General features: G+C 51.1%; 1 protein-coding gene across 8 annotated transcripts in view; it reads left to right on the top strand.

The window, feature by feature from the left end:
- Positions 1-21,319, top strand: part of SNX27 (sorting nexin 27) — a 35,594-nt gene that overhangs the window by 9,584 nt on the left and 4,691 nt on the right. For 2 of the 8 annotated variants that reach the window (XM_052796173.1, XM_052796176.1), the window contains exons 2-12: positions 3,310-3,541; positions 6,662-6,854; positions 8,157-8,221; positions 9,037-9,141; positions 10,274-10,352; positions 12,420-12,583; positions 13,810-13,899; positions 16,242-16,391; positions 16,761-16,889; positions 17,147-17,206; positions 19,126-19,188. In XM_052796173.1, the coding sequence (XP_052652133.1) occupies positions 3,310-3,541; positions 6,662-6,854; positions 8,157-8,221; positions 9,037-9,141; positions 10,274-10,352; positions 12,420-12,583; positions 13,810-13,899; positions 16,242-16,391; positions 16,761-16,889; positions 17,147-17,206; positions 19,126-19,188 (1,330 nt within the window). Of the gene's footprint in view, positions 1-30; positions 398-1,572; positions 2,158-3,309; positions 3,542-6,661; positions 6,855-8,156; positions 8,222-9,036; positions 9,142-10,273; positions 10,353-12,419; positions 12,584-13,809; positions 13,900-16,241; positions 16,392-16,760; positions 16,890-17,146; positions 17,207-19,125; positions 20,656-21,319 lie in introns of those variants that run through there. The other 6 variants (XM_052796177.1, XR_008236540.1, XM_052796172.1 and 3 more) reach the window with 6 other exon arrangements.

The following is a 21,319-nucleotide window of genomic DNA, read 5'->3' as shown; positions in this document are numbered from 1 at the left end:
TGTGGTCAGCTCAGCAGCCCTCTTCTGGGACTGTGCGCGTCCCCTGGAAGGGTAAAGGTAGCGCCTGGATCTTTTTTTCTGACTCCATATGGAGGCAGAAGCTTGAGGAGCAAAGTACCCGAGTGTCCCGTTGTCTCTGGAAAAGTGCATTCAGCTCTCAGAACCCACAGGTCTGTGGCTGTGTAAACAGCATGTTGTTCAGCTGTGCTCCTCTCACCTTGCCAGCTGCTCTGATTTGCCTATGTCGTGTGATTTACCATTTCTTTTCTTTGTTGGTTCATCAATAATGATTCCAGCCTGAGTTGCTATGGTGACTTTATTGCAAAGGTATGAGTCCTTTGGCCCCCTGTGCCTGCGGTACCAACTGCTCCTTCCTACTGCGCCGCAGAGCGAAGGGGTGAGCAGGGCTGCTATTAAAGCAGCATCTGATCTTAGAAAGACCTGCTGGGAGTGATGGAGAGCTCACACTGGGTGTTACTGGGTTTTTGTGAATGAAATGATACATTGCAGTCTTATTGTCGGGAGTCCCAGGTCCTGTCCTCGCCACCTCCCAGGGTTTGGTGTTGGCTTGGGAAGGAAATGGGTGGCAGCAGAAGTCACCAGGGGCTAAGGAGAGGAAAAGGAGGAAGCCGGCAGTGTGTTTGTTCTCGGTCTGCTGGCAGAAGGGAAAGCACAGTGTCTGAGGTCTTTGCTGACAGGAAGTTAAGCCGAGGACCTAGTTCCAGCCTAGCTGGGGCTGAGTAACTAGAAACCAGCCTTGACTTTTGCAGACTAAGCGGGGCATCCTGCAGTCTGGGTCATCCAAAAGTCCCTGCTGCCAGCTGGAGGCAGCTCTGCCTGTCACTGGCTGGAGACGGGCTCGAGGTCGAGTGTAGGATGGTGACTATACTCCCCTGCCTTCGTCCTTCTCTCTTCAGGATGGGACTGGGATGCATGGAGGAGAGTCCTTTTGGCCTGCTGTCCTTCCTGGTGCAGGCAAATAGCAGCCTTCTCCACATGACTGGAGTCTCTGGCTTTTCACCCCCATTCACCAAAAATCATACTTGGGCAGCGGCGCTGTAGGACTTTGCAGATTGGGTTTATTCTAGGCGAGTGGAAGGGATCTGGGATAAGTGAGCAGCACGTGAGCATCGGTCAGGTGGAACAAATGCGAATGTCACTTTAGTGTGATGATGTTGGTGGCTAATGGCTCGACTCAGTAACGAGGGCTGCCCTCTGTGACCAAATTTGCTGCTTGGGAGGCCATGTTGCTGCCCTGTGGAAGAGCTGGCTGGTGAGGAGGGGATTCTCCCTCTTCCTGAACTTAACAGCCTTGTTGCTGTAAAAGCTGCATACAGCTCTTTGAGCACTCTTATCACACAGAGCCCAGGGGCTGCATCCGAGGGTTATCCCTTCCCTGAAACGATACGGGAGCTCTAAGAGGGCTTATTACCATGGGTAGTGTCCAAGCTGGGGAAAGCTTTTTTGTCCAACTCCTGGCAAAGCACAAGTGCTGTCTCTGGCTCGCAAGCACCGCTTGGGGCTTTTTTAAACTTGATTCAGAGTGTGGGATCTCTCACCCAGACTTGCAAGTCAAGATCAGATCTTTTCAGGGTGATTTTTCTAAGTAAAAGTTCAATAAAAAATGATTGATGTGAAGGGGTAAGAGCTGTTCTCTTTCATTTGAGAGCTGGGGATTGAAAGCTAAATCCCACGCTTGATTTAAGGCAAGCTGGGATGATTCTGTGACCAGTACTATGTCTTTGGTGGCGAGATGATGACAGTCTGTTCCCAGGCTCTGGGAAGGAGTAGCTGACTTGCCAGGAGGAGTAATTTTCTCTCCCTGCATGGTCAGGACTCGTGGCTGGAAAGTGCAGGCTGCCCTTTTCTTGCACTCCTCCGAAGCATTAGGTAATGGCCATAGCCAGCAGTGCAGAATAAGGGCGACGTTGGGTTTTCTGGTGGAGAAATTCCTAGGTGTGAGTGAAGACAAATTGGGGTTGCGGCATGGTTGCTGGTGTTTCAGCAGCAGCACGAAACTCCTTGGCTGGTTTGTTCCAGGCTCGTCCCAAGCAGCTGCTCAGGAAGCAGAGGTGAAGGGCACCTGTTGTCTCCGATGGTCCATGGGCTCTCCAGCAGCCTTGCAGGAGCGCAGCCAGGCTGACTGGTAGGGATGCGGTGGGTGAAGCTCTGCCTGTTCCTGTTCATACAGGGAATGTTTCGGATACCAAACTCTTCACAGAGACGCTTGCAATGACTGAGAGTTTATGGAGACTCGCTACTAAATTTAGCTTTTATCAGGAGGAAAAACAGGCTTGTCCTTTCCCAGATTTGGAAGAGAACCTAACAGCGCTCTTTGCTTTGAAATCAAGTCACAGGTCCAGCATCTTTCCAAGCTGGCTGAGGTCTGGTCCTTATCTTCTGGGCAAAGCAAGAGCCAGGTGATGGTTAACTGAGCTTGCAGGGAGAGCACAAATGGCAGGAATGCTCTAGAGGTGGCTTGGGTATGTCTTGGGTCTTCAGAGCTTCTATGGGGCTCCTGGAGGGCTTTGGGCATAATTGGGACGAGCTCTTGTGATCAGGTTGGAGCAGTTTAGGAAGCAGAAACGTGTTACTTGCTGCAGCAGTGCTCCTGGGCTGTTTGGGGCAAGGCAGAGCAGTTTGCCTAGAAGTAACTGAAATGAACACACATCTCGTTTATGTTGCACTGAAGCAGGTGTGCTCATGGGTGCTGTGTCTTGGCAGATGGGAACACCAGCTTCTGAAATTGCTTACCTTTGCTCTCTGAGCCTCCTTGCCTGCTTTCTCATTCTTGTTCAGATGGAAGCTTCAATTCAGATTTAGGGAAATTCACTTATGTTTTGGATCTGTAGAGGATCAGGAGATGGGCTTTGCCCTAGCAGACTAGTATGTATTATGCATTCAGCATTTTCTTCCCCAGTTCTGTGGTCTCCTTGTAATTGCTTTTAGCTGATGGGAAAAGGCTTGCTTACTGGGTACAAACATGCCATGTCGTATCATTGAGAAATGGTGAAAACCGCAAAACTTGTTTTAAATATTCAAGGGGGTACATGAACCTTCTAAAGAAGTTTTAGCTGTGTCTGTAGTCATTAAACATAATTCAGTAACTAATAACCTGAGAAATCATCAATACGAAAAATGAGTGAAGTTCAGACCAGATTGAAACTGGAGCAACCAGAGCAGTTGAGGCTGGAGGGATTTTCAGGGGAAGCAGATATGTGATGGATCTCCGGGCTGGTCCTGGCGTGGTTTGAAGGCTCTGTGGTCACCTCTGCCTTGCTTATGGCTTTTCTGCTTTCTCTTTCACAGGAATGGGGTGAATGTTGAAGGAGCAACACACAAGCAAGTGGTGGACCTGATTCGTGCAGGAGAGAAGGAGTTAATTCTGACAGTGTTGTCCGTGCCTCCCCATGAGGCAGATAACCTTGATCCGAGTGATGACTCTTTGGGGCAGTCATTCTACGACTACACAGAAAAACAAGCTGTGCCCATCTCCATCCCCACGTACAAGCACGTGGAGCAGAATGGCGAGAAGTTTGTGGTAAGTATCAGCTTGGACAGTGTTTTCTGGATATCTCTGGGTATCTGCGCCCTGAGCTGGCATGCTCCTTGCTGTTAGTGGCAACACTCTCTTCTTGTCTTCAGGATGGAGGCATGTTAATTTACTATTGACTGTTTTTGACGCTGTCTTATTTAGGCTTGCCTGTCTTCACTCTTACTGTGCTTGGTTATTCTTTTGCAGCTATCTCCGATGTGTTGGGAAGCTTTTTTTATTAATGTATCTGGAATAGCTTGATCTCTTACAAAGATTAAGTATGAAGCTATTGTTTTGTTCATATAAGCTTTCGTATTTGTATCTCCTGTTTTACACCAAGTGTTAAGGACATCTGTGATAGATGTAAAAGCAAAGGGAACAGATGTCTTGAAGCATAGCTTCCCATCTCCAGAATTTCTTTTCCCTTTAGGGAGTGGTGGGGGAAATAGCTGTAAAAAGTCTTTTTCCTTTGGGTTCCCTGCTTCTTCTGTTGCATTTATTGGGGAGGCTGGCAGTCATTTTCCTAGTTGATGTGATCTGTCATTTAAGTACCTGATATGGGTGCATCCTCTGAGGCTTAAGGTTGATTCTGGCTCATCAGGGATGGCTGTCTGTGGCTGGTAAGGAAATGTTTGGAGAGGGACCCAAAACAGGTTGGACAAAGATGCTCATCTGCAGAACTGTTTCTTTTTGCAACATTTGGGGTGTATTTAACCTCCTCAATTGGCTTGGCCTTGCTTGGCTCTTCTCCTTCCTTGCCTGGCTGTGTAGTGTTCACAGGTGCTCTGCTTGAAAACTATCTTGACTGCCCTGTCCTCCAGCACCCTGTGTCTCGCTGCTGGCTGCTGCTCTGAGCATGCCTTGGGTCTGAGCTGCGGTGAGGGTCAGCAGAGCCTGCAGCCCAACCCCAGCTGGCTCCAAGTTTCAATCAGCGACTGGTAGAGACAGAAGCCTGCCACAAGGGCAGTATTCTTCCCCCTGCAAATAGCTGCTTATTGTTAGGAGCACAGTCCTACCCATGTCCAGACCATGTTTTTTCTTCTGCTCTGTGTGTTTTTCCAGAGCCAGGGAACTGTGTGGCCATCGGTGGGGGTGGACCATGAGGCAGAGGGCCTTGGGACGAGATGGCGAGTATTGGGGCTTTTTAGTTATGCCGCTGCTTTGACTCGTGGCTGGAAGATTTGTGCCGTATGCTGGGTCCCTTCACCCTCCCAGACTGGGAGGTAGGTTTGGTTGGAGCAGTTGCCCTTGGGACATGATTGCGTCGTCGTGTGAAGTGCCAGGAGACAGATGACAAACTGGCTCATCACTTTTTCCTCTCCCAGCTGAGGACTGAGGCATTTTCCCAATGAAGACACAAGCCGTCATCAGTGTTGCAGAAATAGCGTGTGTGTGTGAGAGAGGAAGGGTGGAAAGGGTTCAGCAGCGCTCGGCTCGCCAGAAGAGTCAGGCTCCTGTGCAAAGCATGTCGCTTCAACGTGTCACCCTGGCACGTGTCTCTGAAGGGGACAGATGGGATCATTCCAGATCCGCAGCTTCACAGGGTGCGCATGCTTTCCCCGCACCCTGCTCTCCCAGCCCTGGTGGGATGCTGTCAGATAAGGTGTGCCATATGGGGCAGGAGAAGAAGTGTCCTAGAAACCAGAGGTTCTTAAAGAAGTGCAGTGCAGGGCAGGAGGTCAAAGGGAGCCTCTTCTCTGGACTGACAATAGCTGCTGCTGTTTGGATCCAGCTCCATCCCAGCACCTTCTCTTGAGGTGACACTGGAAGGGTTGAATGCATGCTTCTTTTTAAGGAAAAACCTGTGGGTTTGTTGGAGCACTTTTCCCTTGTGAAGGTTGTCAGGCAGGTATCTGGAGCACAGACGTGGAGAGTGAGTAAGCTGGGACTGCTCCCAGCCCTCATCTGGGGAGCAGGTTGGGGTTTTGAGTCTTCTGAACGCTGCTGAAGCCACCCTCAGTGCATCTTTGGCATGTGCCTCTTGCTACACTCCACCTCTGTGCTCTGCCAGCCCTTTGGCTTCGGGAGGACAGTGGAGGGTGATGCTCCTCTCCTCAAGAGGAAAGGTTGTCATTGCAAACACTTCCCTTGTGCAACATGGAAAAGCGTGAACCTACTCTTTTCAGCACTGCATCCCTTTACTCGTGTGAAGCTAATTAAGGTAACTGCTGCTGTTTGGGACCTCCTTATCACTGAGGGCATATTAGCAATGCCTAGATAAGAGCTTGTTTAACTTGCCTGCGAGACTGAGCAGATTGGCTTTAAAAATGGAGGCAACTGGTTAATGAATGGGAAGGGAATTCCCTGAAGAGCATCGCAGTGCTTAGAAATGTCCTGCGACTGTAACTCTGCTCTGGGTTTCCCCTATTTGGGATCAGAGTCTTACTTCCTTAACAGTGTCCAGAATGAAAGTGGATGAGTGCAAGCATAATGAAAAAACTAGTTAACATGGAGTGTTCCTAAAAGATTTCATGCTGCCTCTCCCCTGGGATCTGTCCCATGGTTGATGCCTGACAGCTGCCAGGGGCTGTGTCCAAACACAAACCGAGCCTCCTGCTCGCTTTGGGACCTCTCTGGGTTTCGGGGAAGTAGACGTGAACCTGAATCCAGAACTCTGGAGTTTTTGCTGCAATGAGAGGCTCAATTCTGCAACAAGCTGGAAATTCAGTGGTATGTCAAGCACATCTGGAAGGTGATGAGGCTCCTATTGCTGAAAACAGCTGGTGCAGTCAGCACAGTATTGCTGTGACATCCGTCTGGTGGTGGCTTGGTGCATCTCAGGGACCCTCCTGTGTGCAGGACATGATCCAGATGAATGCTGTGATGGCTGCATCAGGGTTGGGGCCTTTTGTAAAGGGTTTGGGTGTTTTTCCTCTCCTTTTGGAATAGAAAGGTGCCTTGAATTCATGCCAGTCCGGCTGCTGTCAGAATGAGGTCGTAGTTGGGACATCCCCCAGGTCCAGGAATAAGCAGTGGTGTATTTAACTATTCATACCAGTTTCTCATTCTAGCTCAAACCCTCCTAATTTAGCCTTGTGCTGCCTGTGGGTCTGGGAAGGCAGAGCTGTGCCAGTTTGGATTTGGAAAGCTTTTCTCACCCCAGTGAGCCTCTTCTCCTCCCTGCAGGTCTACAATGTTTACATGGCGGGCCGCCAGCTCTGCTCAAAGCGGTACCGGGAGTTTGCCATCCTGCACCAGAACCTGAAACGGGAATTTGCCAACTTCACTTTTCCACGTCTCCCAGGGAAGTGGCCGTTCTCTTTGTCAGAGCAGCAGCTGGATGCCCGGCGGCGAGGGCTGGAGGAATACCTGGAGAAAGGTACTGAGCTGGGAGCTGTACGCTGCCTTCCTTGCAAGCAGGGAAACAAATCTTCAGGGTACATCCTTCCACGGGTGGTCCAAAACTTCACAGGCATTTGTTTACCTGTGAGGGAAAGAAGCTTGTTTGTAGCTGGATGGGATTTTATGGCCAAGGTGGTGAGAGGGAGCTCAGACTTGCCACGGCTTAATGATGCATGTGTTACTGGCTTGCAGTATACTTCCAACAACACAATGTGTAATTAGTTTTTAACGCACAACAAGCCTTTTTTTATAGTGTCATATTGCTCACCAGTAATCTTGGAGATGAGGGAGCACAGGCAGGAGGCAGAGGAAGGAAGCTTTGGAGCAGGGAGAATGTTGTGTTTGAGGCTGTTCTCATCAGGGGAGCTCAGCTCAACCTGAGCTTGTTCACAGCTGAATGCTTTGGTCCTTTTTAATCAGAATTGTAATACCTGCAGCAGGAGTTTCCTTTAGGTTGAGTTCAGATGGTGGGGAAGTGGGTGCAAAACCTTATCTCTGTATCAGGGTGCCTGGCTAAAAGATCTGACCCTGCATTTTGCAGTGAAGAGGCTGTAGATGAGATTCAGGGAGCAATGACCCCTCATCCTGTGATGCTGTGTTATCTTAGTTGCCTGGAAGCAGCTCAGTTAGTTTGTGTGAGCTTGACAGCCTTTTCCCTTGCCAGCATCTGGGAGTGAAGCCCCCTCTTCCCATAAGATGGATGTGGGTCAGGTTTTCCCCACCCCGCTGATATCTCAGCCCTGCCTTGCTGAGCTCGTTCATCTTCATCCTTGGTTACCAGCTGGCTGGAGGAACGGGCAGACTGGTTGCATCTTAGAGGCAACATGATACAGTTCGGGTCCAAATTATTTGCTGAACTTGGCCTAAATTCCCAAATAGTTTCAGTCCCTCCGGAATAACTTTTTTTTTTTTTTTGAGGCAAAAGTACTATTTATGAAATTCTTGCCCACTTTTAAGTATAGTCTAAACCTCCTGTTGGCCATGTGCCTGGGGCCTGGATTTCATCCACGGGGAATATCTCAGTGAGTTATTCAACACCACTGTTCACTTGCTATTGTAGGGGATTCAGGCTGGATCAGTATTCGTGCCAGGACACCTGATACAGCCTGGAAAGCACTTGCTTTGATAAGGTTTTTCGGGGCTGGAGATACCACCCTCGTTTCATGCCGCCCACAGAACAGACAGTTGTTATTTCTGTGTCACCTTTGGGCTGGTCCTGGGAGGAGAGGGCTCCCTCTTCCCCCGGGCACCCCACTAACCTGCGCTCTCTGTCCTGCAGTGTGTTCGATACGTGTCATTGGGGAGAGTGACATCATGCAGGAGTTCCTGTCGGAGTCAGATGAGGTAGGCAAGGAGGTGACGGCGCTGAAGCTCTGCCACGACCTTCCCTGTACAGAGGCCATAAATGCTTGGTAAAACTGGATCAGAGAGCAAAGATGTTCCCTGCCAAAGCTTCAGTTGGTTGAATAGAAAACCACGGCAGAAAATCAAGGCCGCAGTTTGCTCTCTGTCACTGCACATAGGAAACATTTTCTCCATAGCAGCAGCTAAGAGCAGCTTTGATGCTGCTCTTGAAGGTGTGCACAGAGCAGAACCAACCATGAGGCCTCATTGCGTACCCTGGCTCTCTGGCAAGGGGAGACCCAGCAAAAAAACCACATTCACTGACTTTCCTGCTGGTTTCCGTGCTGGTGGCAGCCCAGGTGGCTTTGCATTTGTGAGCTGTTTGTATTCGTTGGCCTTTGGCCAGAAAGGCAACAGGCACTCTGAATACCAGTCTGAGTTGCTTCTCCCAAGATTTAAGTTGCAGGCAGCAGCAGTGAGTTGCTATTTGCCCTTCAACTGTTGTTCATTTTCCAACCTTTCCATGGTGCATGAAGTTGCTGTGTCCCGGAGCTTTCTCTTGCTCTTCACTGGCAAACCTGTGAATGTAAAATCCTACCCTGTTGTGGCCTGAAACCGTTCGCTCAGCTTCCTGTCTCAGAGCAGAGCCTTCGTTCAGAATTTCTGTGGTGCAGACTGGAATGGGATTCCTGAGGCTTGCAGAGCAGCAGTTGTTAGAAGCGACTGTTTTAACTAGCCAGCGCAAGGCAATAAATAGAGCTTGGGGCTCAGTTTGTGTGATGCTGATTTCTGTCACCTCTTCTTCCCTCCTTCAGAATTACAATGGCGTCTCAGACGTGGAGCTCCGAGTAGCATTACCAGATATAACAACAGTGACAGTAAGAGTCAAAAAGAACAGCACTACAGACCAGGTGTACCAGGTGAGCTACTTCTTTTTTTGCCTTGACTGGAAGATTAACATGATTTGGATGTTAACCAAGACCCTACCGGCACCCACTTGCTTCTCTCTGCTCCTCTCGAGTGCAGGTGGGCATCAGTGATGCTGCTTTGCTGTAGCAGAGAGGATAGGGATGCTAGAGAACTCTAACCTTATGCTGTGCTGAAGCAGCGTTTTTGCTGGCAGGTTTGGCTGCAAGGACAGTCATCGCTGAATTAATTTTCACTGATAATATCTGAAAGCTGGCGGATGGCTCTAAGCACTAGACAGATTGTGTATTATGGTTTGCAGTGGCTGCGGTGGAGGAGTTGGATCCAAGAGCTGCCAGCAGCCAACATACGAGTCTCACTGTGGCTGTGTGGCAGGACAGCAAGTTGAATATTAAGGGTGGTGACCCTTTTGGGGGATTCTCTGGCCAGATTACAGGTTTGCAAGTGGCCAGAGGCCCAGTGCTTTAAGTAGAAAACTAAGGAGAACTGACATCAACGAGCACTGCAGGAGGAAAAGTGGAAGCTGTCAATGGATTAGGGGGAATAAGATGATGCAAGGGAGACCCTTTTTGAAAGGGGAACTAGAAATGTTGCTGCAAGCAAGGGAACCCCAGAGGGTTGCGAAAGAACAGGCTCTCAGGAGCTCCAGATCTGCACAGCAGAATCCTTTGGGTAGATGGGATTCGCAGTGCAGGGTGTGTTGGGGACACAGCCTCTTGAATTTCATGTCGCCTGCGCCGAGGTCTGTGAGTTTTGGCTGTGGTATTAGCGTGCAGGATGGAAGCGTTGTTGGAGAAAACTCCTAGGGGAAGTGTGCACACCTCTTCTATTAGGAACTGAAGCTAGAGGCATCAGAAGAAAAGATGACCTAATTGTCAGCCATGGTGGCACTTAAAATCTAGAGCAGTTTACAGGAAGGTGAAAGCAGGAGAGTCTAAGCCCTTGCGTAAGAAAACACCTTGTTTTACTGGAAGAGTAAAATTCAGGTTTTCTGTGGTGACTAACACCTCGGGTTAGGGAATACTTGGGAATAACCTGTATGTAGCCAGCCTTGCCCTGGAGGGGGACAGACAGCTGCTGGCTCCTGTTCGGCTCACCCCATTTTCCTATTTGGTTGCTCTTTAGGCCGTGGCTGCGAAAGTTGGAATGGACAGTATTACCGCAAACTACTTCGCCTTGTTTGAAGTGATCAATCACTCCTTTGGTAAGTCTTTTAATCCCCTCGGTGCTGACGAGCAACTGGGAGAAAGCTCTGCAGCACTAGCAGAGCCCAGTGGCACTCTCATTTAGGTCTTATCTCTACTCGCAATATCAGGAGCCCCTGGGAGGAATCGGGCAGGCACAGTAGGCTCTGATAGTGAGGAGCCCTCAAAGTTTGATGGCTTTTTTGTCGCCGCTTAACTTTCCCTTTCTTAAGCAGTTCAAGGAGATGAGCTTTTTGTTAAACTGAGAGATGCATTTTACTTTAGTTCAAAGGGTCCAGCAAGCTTAGAAAAAATGGGCAGTGTCATTGTAACGTGGCAGTCTCTGGAAAGGGGGGGCAGTGGCTTGGGACAGAGCGAAGGTGCTGGAAAGTGGATTGAGGGCACCCTCAGTCTGTACACACATAGGTGTGGGGCAATATCCAGGTCCTGGAGAAGGGGGGTGCTGCGAGCTGCATCTTAGCTTCTCTTCTCTCCTTCTGTGGTTAAATCCTGATGGTATTTGAGGCTTGACTGTGGGATTCTGGGCGATCATTTTGGCACTTGAGTAATTGCCATCCTTCCAGCTTAGCATGTGCTGGGGTCCCCTGGCTGCTGTTCAGATCCCTGGCCGCAGCAATCTCTGATTTCGCCCAGCTTCATGTTGGGTTCACTGAAACTGTAGAGAGGGCAAAATATCGCGGTCACACCACAAAATGGGTGTAGTGGATGGTTTGTGTATTATTTTTCCCCTGTGCTGGGTTTTAAGCCAAGTGTATTTCTCATTCCCAGCTGGGTACCTTCATTTCTGAATTGTCATCTCTCTGTGCCTCAAACTCATCCTGTTGTTACAGCAAAATGCCTTGTAGGAAGAGATTTCTAGGTCTGTTGCTTGTGCTTACAAGATTCTGGCTGAACAGAAGGGGTGATTTTTAGCTTCTGAGACCTCCTAAAATGACTCCTCTCACAGAACAAGCTGGGTTTGCATTCAGATGCTGACCCTGGGGCAGCCAAGGTCACCAGTCTCCTGTAAAAGTGTTGGCATCACAGAACTGCCTCTGCCATCGGGTTTGTGGTCACTTTTTGAGAGTTACCGGGTGCTGGTGTGACAGAGCAGGACACGGACACAGGGAGGGAAGACCAGGGCTGGAGGGTCGACGTGTTTCAACATTGCTGAAGCAGGGCTGTGCGGGGAGCCTCAATTGGGAATACCTGCTCTTGGGAGATGGGACGCTGTAGCACGCTTGCAGTCTCATGCAGGAAGCTTTTATGGTGCCAGACTCTAACTGGAGCTATTAATTCCTTGTTCCTGTGAGTGCTGCACTTCTCAAACTGCGCTGGAAAGTAAAAACTTCAGTTAACCTTTATGGCTTGTGCTTTTTGGACACTCACTGTGAACATCCACGTTTATTCCTGTCTGGATACACTCCATTTAATTTCTCTGGAAACCATAAGCTCCAACTGCAGTAAGATAATGACCATATCCTTACCTGATGGGGACATACTGGCACTCGCCTTTTTTGTCCATCATAGCTGGGTAAAGCAGATTTGAACACAGTAAATGTCTCGACAGGGACTCGCTGGTGGCCCAGCTGCTCCAGCTTGGCTGAGCAATGCAGCGGGTTTTGTCCAGGCTCTGGTGGCAGCCTGCCAGGATGGGGTGGACCTTCTCCACTGTGGGCACAGTGCATAGGTCCAGGGCACAGGTCCTAAGGCTTAGGGAGGATGGACCTCCCTGTGCACAGCAGGGAATGAAGTCAGGCTGTTGAACTGATGCTCGAGAGCTGCGCTGAGCTCTCCAACAACCGAGAGGAGTTCAGTCTCACACAGATTCCTGCCTGTGCACTAGAGGTGATTGCAAGGGACTGGTGTGGTCCTGACAGTGTGGAAGTAGGTATTGAAAAAAGCTGGATTCGGTCAGGGAGGAGAAGAAAGGGCCCTGGAGCAGAGCTGGAGTCCCGATCCTGGCTGACTCAGCTAAAGGGCATCGCCAACATTGATTTGTGCAGCAGCCAGGCTCCGGTCACAGATGATGCTGCTGATGCTGTGTGGGGCTGTGTGCTGACTTCAATGTCTTGTGCTTTTTCCAGTGCGCAAACTGGCGCCCAATGAATTCCCCCACAAACTCTACGTGCAGAACTACACCTCAGCAGTGCCGGGAACATGCCTGACCATCCGAAAATGGCTCTTCACTACAGAGGAGGAGGTTCTTCTCAATGACAATGACCTGGCAGTCACCTACTTCTTCCATCAGGTAGGTGCCCAAGAGTTGTAATTTTTTACTGGAGGTAAGGCAACACAAGTGCCCGGCTCCCAGAACTGCTCCAAACACTGCTGTCCTTTGGCGTACTGGCAACAGAGCATGAAATTGAGGGCCAGTCCTGCTTGGGTAACTTCAAGGAGTAGAAGTCCGTGGTTGGGTGAATCAGTGGTGCTGTGGTGAACTTGTGGCCAAGTCACAATTGAACTGGGAGGCAGGACTCTGCCGCTGTCATTGCAGGAAGTTGCCTTCCCAGAGCAAGCTAAAAGGATTGCGGGAGGCTGCACTCCTTGGGTCAGATATGTTTTCCTCAGTTCTGTGTGTTGTCAGTAAAGACGGGGAACAGACTTCTCGCTGTTCACCGTAAGGAAAGGGGACGTTCCTGCCTGTGATTTCACTTTATGCAGATTCTCTGGGATGAAGCAAGTCCGAGAAGAGCCATGTTCTCCCATTGCCTGTATAAAGCCAGTCTAGGATGACCAGCTCAGAGGTAGATATCTGCAAAGTTCAGTGAGATGAGTCCTGCTCTGTCTTAACCACCAAAAATGCTGTCCCAGTGCTCTCTGAACTAAGCCTGTACCAGCCTCTGGTACAAATTGAAATAAAAACAGTAGTTGTCAAATTCTTTGATCTCCTAGACTGGATCTTTACTGGCTGGCAGCTTTACAAGCCGCTTTGTGCCAGGGGCAGGAGTTCTTGCTGGGACGTGCAGCTGAGGAGTGAAAGGAAGGGGCTGGGTACCTGCTCAGTCCTGAAGGAAAAACACATTTTCCTGCCAACACTCCAGCAGCACAGTGGGTAAAAGCCAGCATGGCTCTGCTGGAGGTGGCTGTGCCTGTGTGTCTGGAGTGGAAGAGTTGTACCAGCCTGTCCCTGCCTGTGCCTGAAGGCAAAAGCAGGAGTCCAGGTACCAGCATTTCCAGATCCATCCTCTTTTGCCAGGGGACATTCTTCCAAAGTCTACCTAGATGCTTAAGCATCTGTATGCTCCCCGAGGCAATCAGAGGCTTGTGGCAGGAGCCAGTGAGCACAGAGAACCACCTCTTTGAGCCTCTCCATCCCTCTGCCTGTTTGGGGACATTGGTTACCTTCTGGGGCTGTGAATTTGGGTTGGCTGTTCAAAGCAGCCTCAGGGCCAGCCAGGGAAAGCAAAGCATTGTGACTCAGTGAAGAGTCCACTAGTCTGACCTCCTGGGTTTCCTTTCCCTTTTCCTGTTTAGGCTGTTGATGATGTCAAGAAAGGCTACATCAAAGCAGAGGAGAAGTCCTACCAGTTACAGAAGCTGTGTGAGCAGAGAAAGATGGTCATGGTGAGTTATCCTACCTGTCCTGTTTGCTTTCCTTCCTGTTTGCAATGCTGTGTTTGGAAAGGAGACACTGGAACAGGTTGCCCAGAGAAGTTGTGGGTGCCCCATCCCTGTAAGTGTTCAAGGTCAGGTTGGACAGGGCTTTGAGCAACCTGGGCTAGTGAAAGATGTCACTGCCCATGGCAGTGGGGTTGGACTAGATGATCTTCAAAGGTCCCTTCCAACCCAAACCATTCTATGCACACAGCCTTGAAAAACACATCTTTCTTGGAAAGCAATAACCATGGAGAGCTGTGGGGGTGTGGGCTTAGCACAGGAGGGATTGGCAGGGTGTGCAGACATGCAGGAATGCCAGGCGCAGGGCTGGGATGTGCCCGAGGGTCGGCTGCTGCATGAACCAAAACCTCCCCTTGTGCCTGGCACGTTTGAACGGTGGCTTGTCCTTGGCAAGATCACCCATTGACTTGGCTCCAAACAAAGCAGCGATAAAACCTTGTGGGTTATTGCCAATGTTGAAAGGTGAGGTGCTTAACATGTGATGTAGCAATCCTTCATCTGCAGCCCTTTGGGGATGACTCTTTCCTCCTAGTAATTGAGAGGCAAAGGTCTCTTTCTGCCTCAAGACTGCCTCTGAGATGGTGATGCTGGGCTAGCCAAAGGAGGGGTGGGTCCTGGCCTGCTCGTAACGTGAGTTGCTGCCCCCTCCGTGCCTTAGTTTTTTGGGGTTTTTTGTCCAGCACAAGTCTTCCCAGATTGCAAATCCTGTGTCAGAGCTCGCTGTCTGGTCAGGGATTTTCTGCCTTTTATCACCTTGCCCAGCAAATGCTTGGGGGCTTGGTATGACTCGATGAGCCTGCCTGGCGTGGACGTGGGGGAGTGAAGAGGATGCCCTGAGCTCATCTGCCAGATGGAGGCTTGGCTTGAAGATCAAACAACAGAAGAATCTGACTTGTAAATAACTTCCTGGGTTGCTCGGGGCTGCTGGTACCGAATGAACGCAGGCTGCCCTTTCCCTAACTTGCTGCACCCTCCCTGCATTCTTGTGGCCAGCTTGGCTGCTCTCGAAGAGCAACGGCCTTGGGATCCCCTTCTCCAGCTTGACTGGTCTTGGTCAGGCCCCTCCTCAAAGCCCGTTTGACTGCAGTAGCTCTGAGGGGTCCCTGCTGGGGGACTACCTTGGGGTAGACCCCAGAAGGGTCATCTGAAATGCTAAGCCAAGAAGGTTAATTATTAACTAATGATAAGGATCAGTAAATAGATGCTTCCCCCTGTGGGTTATCTCATGGCTCTTTTGTTTCTGCTTGTCTTGCTTTCTAATGACCCAAGAAAAATCTGAATCTTTGGAAAGGGTATATCCCAGCATATATATATCTATGTACACACACACGTACACCAGGTGCAGTAGGGCCATGGTCTAGCAGGAGGTCAAGAAGACAATGTCTGTGTCCCAAAGACCCTGTGAAGTCAAAGTACTTCATCCTCTACCTTGCCCCATGTTATTAAGGGTCCTGCCTGGAGCACAATGCTTGAGGATTTGGCTCCTTCCTCTGGTCTGGATGTGGCTTGTTCCTTGGTTACAGAGTCACTTCAGACTTTGTTGTAGTTCTGCCCTGTGTAAACCTTTCTCATGCAACGAGAGGTGGTGAGACTCTGGAGCACTGGCCCCTGGAGAAGCTCCTGGCTTTTCCCATGTCCCGTGCTGTGACTCAGAGCTCCTAGCACTTCGCCAGTGTCCTCACAGTGCTGCTTTGTCTGGGCTACACTCAGAAAGAAAGAAAAATAGTCAAAATACCTCTTTGGACCTTTTCATGAGTTTCAAGAGCATTTGCATCGAAGGACTCTGAGAAACCTGGATCCCACATCTGCCCGACAGCCTCTTTTTCTGATCTCATCTTCAGCCTGTAACAATCAGGAGGATGGAGTGGTGCTTTCAGTCCCGGGGCTGCTTTAGCTGTTTGCTCAGCTCTGTACCCTTCCGGGGGGAGCACAGTCACTCTGATCGGTGACTCTGGCTGCACCAGCTCTCCTGGAAAGGGCTTTTGGCATTTGAAGCCACGAGATGCTCTGTGTATATCTGTGCCTGGATGGATTAATGATTTGGGGAGGGGAATTGAGCAGCTGGAGGGCTCTCCTTCCTTCCCCTAGCACAGCCCTGCTGCCTGTGGGTTTTCGGTTTCCTTTGGAGGGGATCCAGCCTCCCTGGGCTGGGGTAAAGCCAGGGATTTCCAAGGGGGTGATTAGCACCAGGGCATGCGCAAGGTGGAGGCGGTGTGAGAAGCAGGAGGATGCAGGGGTCCCCTTCCCTTCGTCTGAGCAAGCTAACGCCTGCAGCTTTCTCTCTGCAGTATTTAAACATGTTACGGACGTGTGAGGGTTACAATGAGATCATCTTCCCCCATTGCTCCTGTGACTCTCGGCGGAAGGGACATGTGATTACAGCCATCAGCATTAAGCACTTTAAACTCCATGCCTGCACAGAGGAGGGCCAGCTGGAGGTAAGGGGGTTTCTGTGAGGTCCTGGGGAGCTGGGCTCAGCCCCTGGTCTCCACCTCGACTTTGCTATAGGCAGAGAGCATCAGTGTCTTATCCCCAAAGCTCTGGGGGTTTGGGACTGCAGCTGAGAGGCCTCCAAAGGGATTTTGGCAGTGATTGGAGCACAGGGGTTTATCTGGCTGCTCTGTGGGTGTTAGTGTGTGTTTCCACTGCTGCTTCCCTGGCTCATACCTGTCTCTGCAGCAAGGCTGTCTGAGGCATCCACATTCCCCCTTCGTGTGGCTTTGCTTTTGCCACCTGATCTGCCTTAAACCTCCCCTTCCTCATGGTCTGCTGGGCTCTGGCCTCACCTGGGTTTCATCTTCCTTCAGAACCAGGTAATAGCATTTGAATGGGACGAAATGCAGCGGTGGGACACGGATGAAGAGGGAATGGCATTTTGTTTTGAATACGCACGAGGAGAGAAGAAACCCCGATGGGTTAAAATCTTCACCCCCTATGTAAGTAGCCCCCTTCTTTGCAGATTTGCTAAGGAAAAGCCCAGAACCTGCTTGTTTTCCTTCTAGAAGCTGGAGGAGCAGCCTGTGCTCCAGCTTTTGGGGCGGGAGGTGATGCAGGGGCCGGTGGCCACCAGGAGGAGCCCGCAGCACGGGGAGCTCTGGGCTGGCAACCAGTGCCAGACTCCCTCCGGCTGGGAGCCAGGGCAGCTGTCTGGGGCTGCTTGCTGCTCTGAGGGATGCCTTCTTTCTCTTTGCAGTTCAACTACATGCATGAGTGCTTCGAACGAGTTTTCTGCGAGCTCAAGTGGAGGAAGGAGGTAAGAACCTGTAATTGCAGAGGAATGGCTTCACCTTTTACAGGAGGCTTTTAGTGGCAAGCGTTTCCGCCTGGTCCCTAACAGCAGTTTGTATGGGGAGTAATTGGATGCTTAGAGCAGTGATACTGGGTCTCTAGGGAGCATGGGGGTAGACTGGCTGGCTTTCAAAGGCCTGGGCTTTGTAGGTGTTTCATGTTGCAGCTGGAGCAAGGAGCTCCTGGTGCTGGGAAAGCCTCATGCAGGTGTGGCTGACCAGGTTAACCAGTTCCCAGGCTGTGCGACTGTGGCCAGTCGCTCCCCGGCATCTGCTGTCAAATGCAGATGGCAAAACATCCGTCCTCTGGAGAGATTATGCAGGTTGCTGAATTATTCAGAAAGGGTTGTGAGAGCCTTCACCGAAAAGCTGTTGAGAAGTGCAGAGGTTTTGGGGTTTGTTTTTTTTTTTTTTTCCTGAATCCCAGCCTGAGGTGCCTGCTCAGCCTTCTCCTGTCAAAGCTGCGCTTAGACCTGGCTCTGAGCCACGGGTGGGGAGATGCACGTGAGCCAGCCTGCCCTGCCTTCTTCATCCCCAATGCTGTGCTTTCCCTGTCCTCTCCTCCCACTTGAGGGAGATGTTTTATCACCTTGCATCCATCTGCTGCTCCTCCTTGGGGTTGCCTGTCATCCCCAGGGACTGCTACCATCAGCTTTGCTTGCAGGGAAAAGGCAGAGAGCGGCTAGAAAAGCCATGTGCAATCAGCTTGCTCAGCAGGCCCTGGGGTGCTCTGGCCCAGGTTTTCCCTGTGCGTGGCTACCGAATCACCATCCCGTGCCTCTGCTGTCCCAGAGATGTTGCTCTCCCTTGTGGGGTCAGAGATAAGCAATTGTTGGAGGGTGGATCCTCTCTTGTTGCTCTTGATCTGATCAGTGCTGTTGGCATCAGCCCTCCCCTTTCCGCTGATGGCTTATCTCTGCCAGCTGATGGATTTGGGTACCTAAAACAGGGCTTAAACGCGGCAAGTCTGAAATGGCGATCCAGGAAAATCTGCCCCACAGCTGCCTGGTTTTGGAGGCTCCTAAATGGGAATGATGCCTCCCTCTTTCCTTACCTGGAAGTTTCCTACCTGCTGGGCATCAGCTTGGGCAAGGGGTGTTGGTGCTTATCCTCAGTGTGGCTGGGATCCGGGGTTGGCACTGTGCTGGGTGTGGGACGCATGTGGGAGACATGCAGAGAGTGCAGGGTCTGGACCACAGCAGCTGGGCTCTTCGGAGGATATTCACAGCAGGATGGAGGAGTATATAAACCTGGAACAGTTTTCCAGGAAATAAGAAAATAGGATTCTTGGCTTGCCTTAGCTTGAGGGATGGAAGCTGAATCTCCCATGAGTGACCAGAGACCTGCACGCCGGCAGGGGCAGGGAGACTTCCTGGTGCTGGGCTGTGCTCCAGAGTCCGCAGAGTCCCAGATCAGCCCGCTTACCCAGTGGATGACTGCCGGAGCAGCAGTCAGGAGCCCCCCCGGAGCCCAGACCCACTTTGTCCCAGCCCCGAGCCTTGTAGGAGGGAGATTGAAAGGCTCAATAGTGTGTGGTTACACAGTTCGGCTTTGTAAAGCACTGAACGCTCCCTGTGCACCATGTGCAGAGCTGAGGAACTTGGCTCTGGGGTTCATGTCTCAGCTGGGGGTGACATCTCTACCTCCTAGGAACAAAGTCTTTGTGGCTCTTGGTTCATGAAGTAGAAGCTGCCTGAGTGGGTTGCCTGGCTTATTATCCGAATCCCACCTCCTCCGTAGCTCCCCGTGTCCAACATCCGTGGAGCACCCTGGATCCCATCCTGATGCTCTCCCAGCTGCTCCAACACCAGCTGTTCAGTCTCCTCCTGTCCCCCCCGGCTCTACTTTTTTATTTATACCCTTTTTATTTTTTTCCCTTGTAAAGGTGGAGGAGGAAGCAACAGACAAGGATAACAAGAACTGCAGTAAAGACAATATGTGCAGCAAGGTAATTGGGCTGAAAACAAACAGCATCTGTGCTCTCTGAGCCAGTCTGGCTGCTCTGCTGCGGATGTAGTGTCTCTCCTGCTTCTCTGCTCCAGTTCCTGTTAGCGTAGGACAGTGTCCTTTCATAGTGGCTTCTCCTTGGAGGGAACCCGCAAAGTAAAATACCCTACTGCTGCTTTTCATGGGATAGAGATGGCTTTGTGCTTAAAGGCCTCTTTCCTGACGGTAGAAACACCTGGTCCCGACTTGCCCGTCTCCTGGACTCTGCCAATCTTTGGATGACCTGGAATGTGACACTGCAGCTGATGGCTGAGATCTGAGCCGCGGCTCCCTTCGCCTCCCCGGAGGAGAGGGAAAGGGCACAGTTGTAAAGGGGACAAACGCTTTGGCTCTGTGCTTCTTTTAAAGGACCAAAGACTTGATCCTGCAAGCCACAGGCTAGTGGCATGTGGTTTTTTCTCTTGTTGTTCTGCAGTGGTGGAGCAAAGACATTTAGGGATTGACAAATACCGTTCGCAGCGCTGCTTTAATAGCAGGGAGCAAAAACACTCGTGTTGTAGCACCTTCTAAATGCGCCTCCCTCCTCGTGCTGCTCTCTGCCCGGCCATTTTCACATTCAGCCTGGACAGGATTTAAAGCTAAACACTTTAAATTGCTTCAAGATGCACCAGGAAGCATCCGTGAATGTTGTCTGCCTGTCTCTAGGATATCCCCTTGTAGGCTTTTATCCGAGCACTTTTGCTGTAGTGTACACATGGACAAGGCTTGCAGAGAGTCATCTAACACTGTAATGCCCTGCTGTGGTGGTGTGTGCCAGGAGCCACAGCCTCTGCAGATGCCTCTCTCCAAGCTTGAAGGCTCATAGCATCCTCCGCGGGGATGCAGAAGTGCCGTTCTGCCACCGTGGACCCACCGCTTTGCTGTACTCCCACTTCAAATTTTACTACTTCTTTGCTGAGGCATCGGAAATAGCCGCAGGTTATTTAACTTGTAAGAGAGAAAGCGCAATTGCGTGTAGTGAGGCTGAAAGTTGTTAACCCCAGCAGTACTGGTACTCTCGGGTAGGAGTTGCGTTGTGTTGGCTAGAAAGCGTTGGACATCAAAGAGGGCAAGAGCCCCTGTCTGACTGAACAGAAAGCTGTAGTAGACGGTGTGGGATGTGTCACCTGTTAAGGCAAGAGCCGTGAAACGTGGGGGTGTGGGAGCCTCCCGCCCTGTGTAATACTTCCTCTGCCAAACAGATCCTGCATGATAACACTCCCTGTGATTGTGCTGGGGTAAACCCTCTAGTCCGAAAACACCGAGCGTGTGCTGCATGGGGCGTATTTGAGGAAGAAAAGGCGAAGGTTTTGTGTGCACAGTCATGTGTGTGTTCCTGTGTTGCCCCTTCAGACTTAAAAGCAGGTGTTTGATGTCTTCTCTACAAAGCCTGGAGACACCGAGAGGGATTCGCTCGTGCTGCTCGCAGGTGAACGGGGTGGCTCTGTGGAAACAGAGAGATGCATTTTGCCTTAGCTGTGCTGGGGCTCTGCTTCTCTTCGCCTTGCTCAGGGCAAGGGACCGAAGATTGTCTGGCTCTGGAAATTTAAATAGCCTTGTTGAGCAGGGGAGCTGGTGGGTGAGTCGGGAGAGCTGGGGGCTGTGGAAGAACTGTGCTCAGAGCTGCTGGCTCCCAGGGACTGCTTAAAACTTGTCCCTTGCTTATCCCCGGCAGCAAGTGAACTGATTTCCCTCCAGGGAGGAGGAGGCAGCGGCAGCAGTGAGGGCGACAGACCTCCCTGGGAGGATTTGTTGCAATCGGCCAGTGAGCTGGGTACTGCGAGCCAGGCTCTGGGCTTCGTGATGCAGCCTTGGAATGCAGCAAAAGCTGCAAGGAGCAGCCTCTGCCATCGCTTCTCCCCTCTCTGGGCCCCACGCCTTGCTGCAGCCCCAGCATCCATCAAGCCACGGGGAGCGATGGGAGCCAAGCGGCCACAGCTCGTGTGCCAGCCTGGCTCACGCGGGCACAGGAACCGTCTGCGGGTTGCGCTGGGCTCGGTTCTGCTTCCTGCTGGGGCTGCTGCTCAAGGGCTCGTCAAGGAGCGGCTCTCAGCACTTGCTGAGCATCGCCTCTTCCCCACCGCCTGTGATGT

This window comes from Harpia harpyja, chromosome 9 (assembly GCF_026419915.1).
Source record: "Harpia harpyja isolate bHarHar1 chromosome 9, bHarHar1 primary haplotype, whole genome shotgun sequence".
NCBI classification, from domain to species: domain Eukaryota; kingdom Metazoa; phylum Chordata; class Aves; order Accipitriformes; family Accipitridae; genus Harpia; species Harpia harpyja.
Note: the sequence above shows the minus strand (reverse complement) of the source record. Positions and strands in the feature narration are given on the sequence as shown.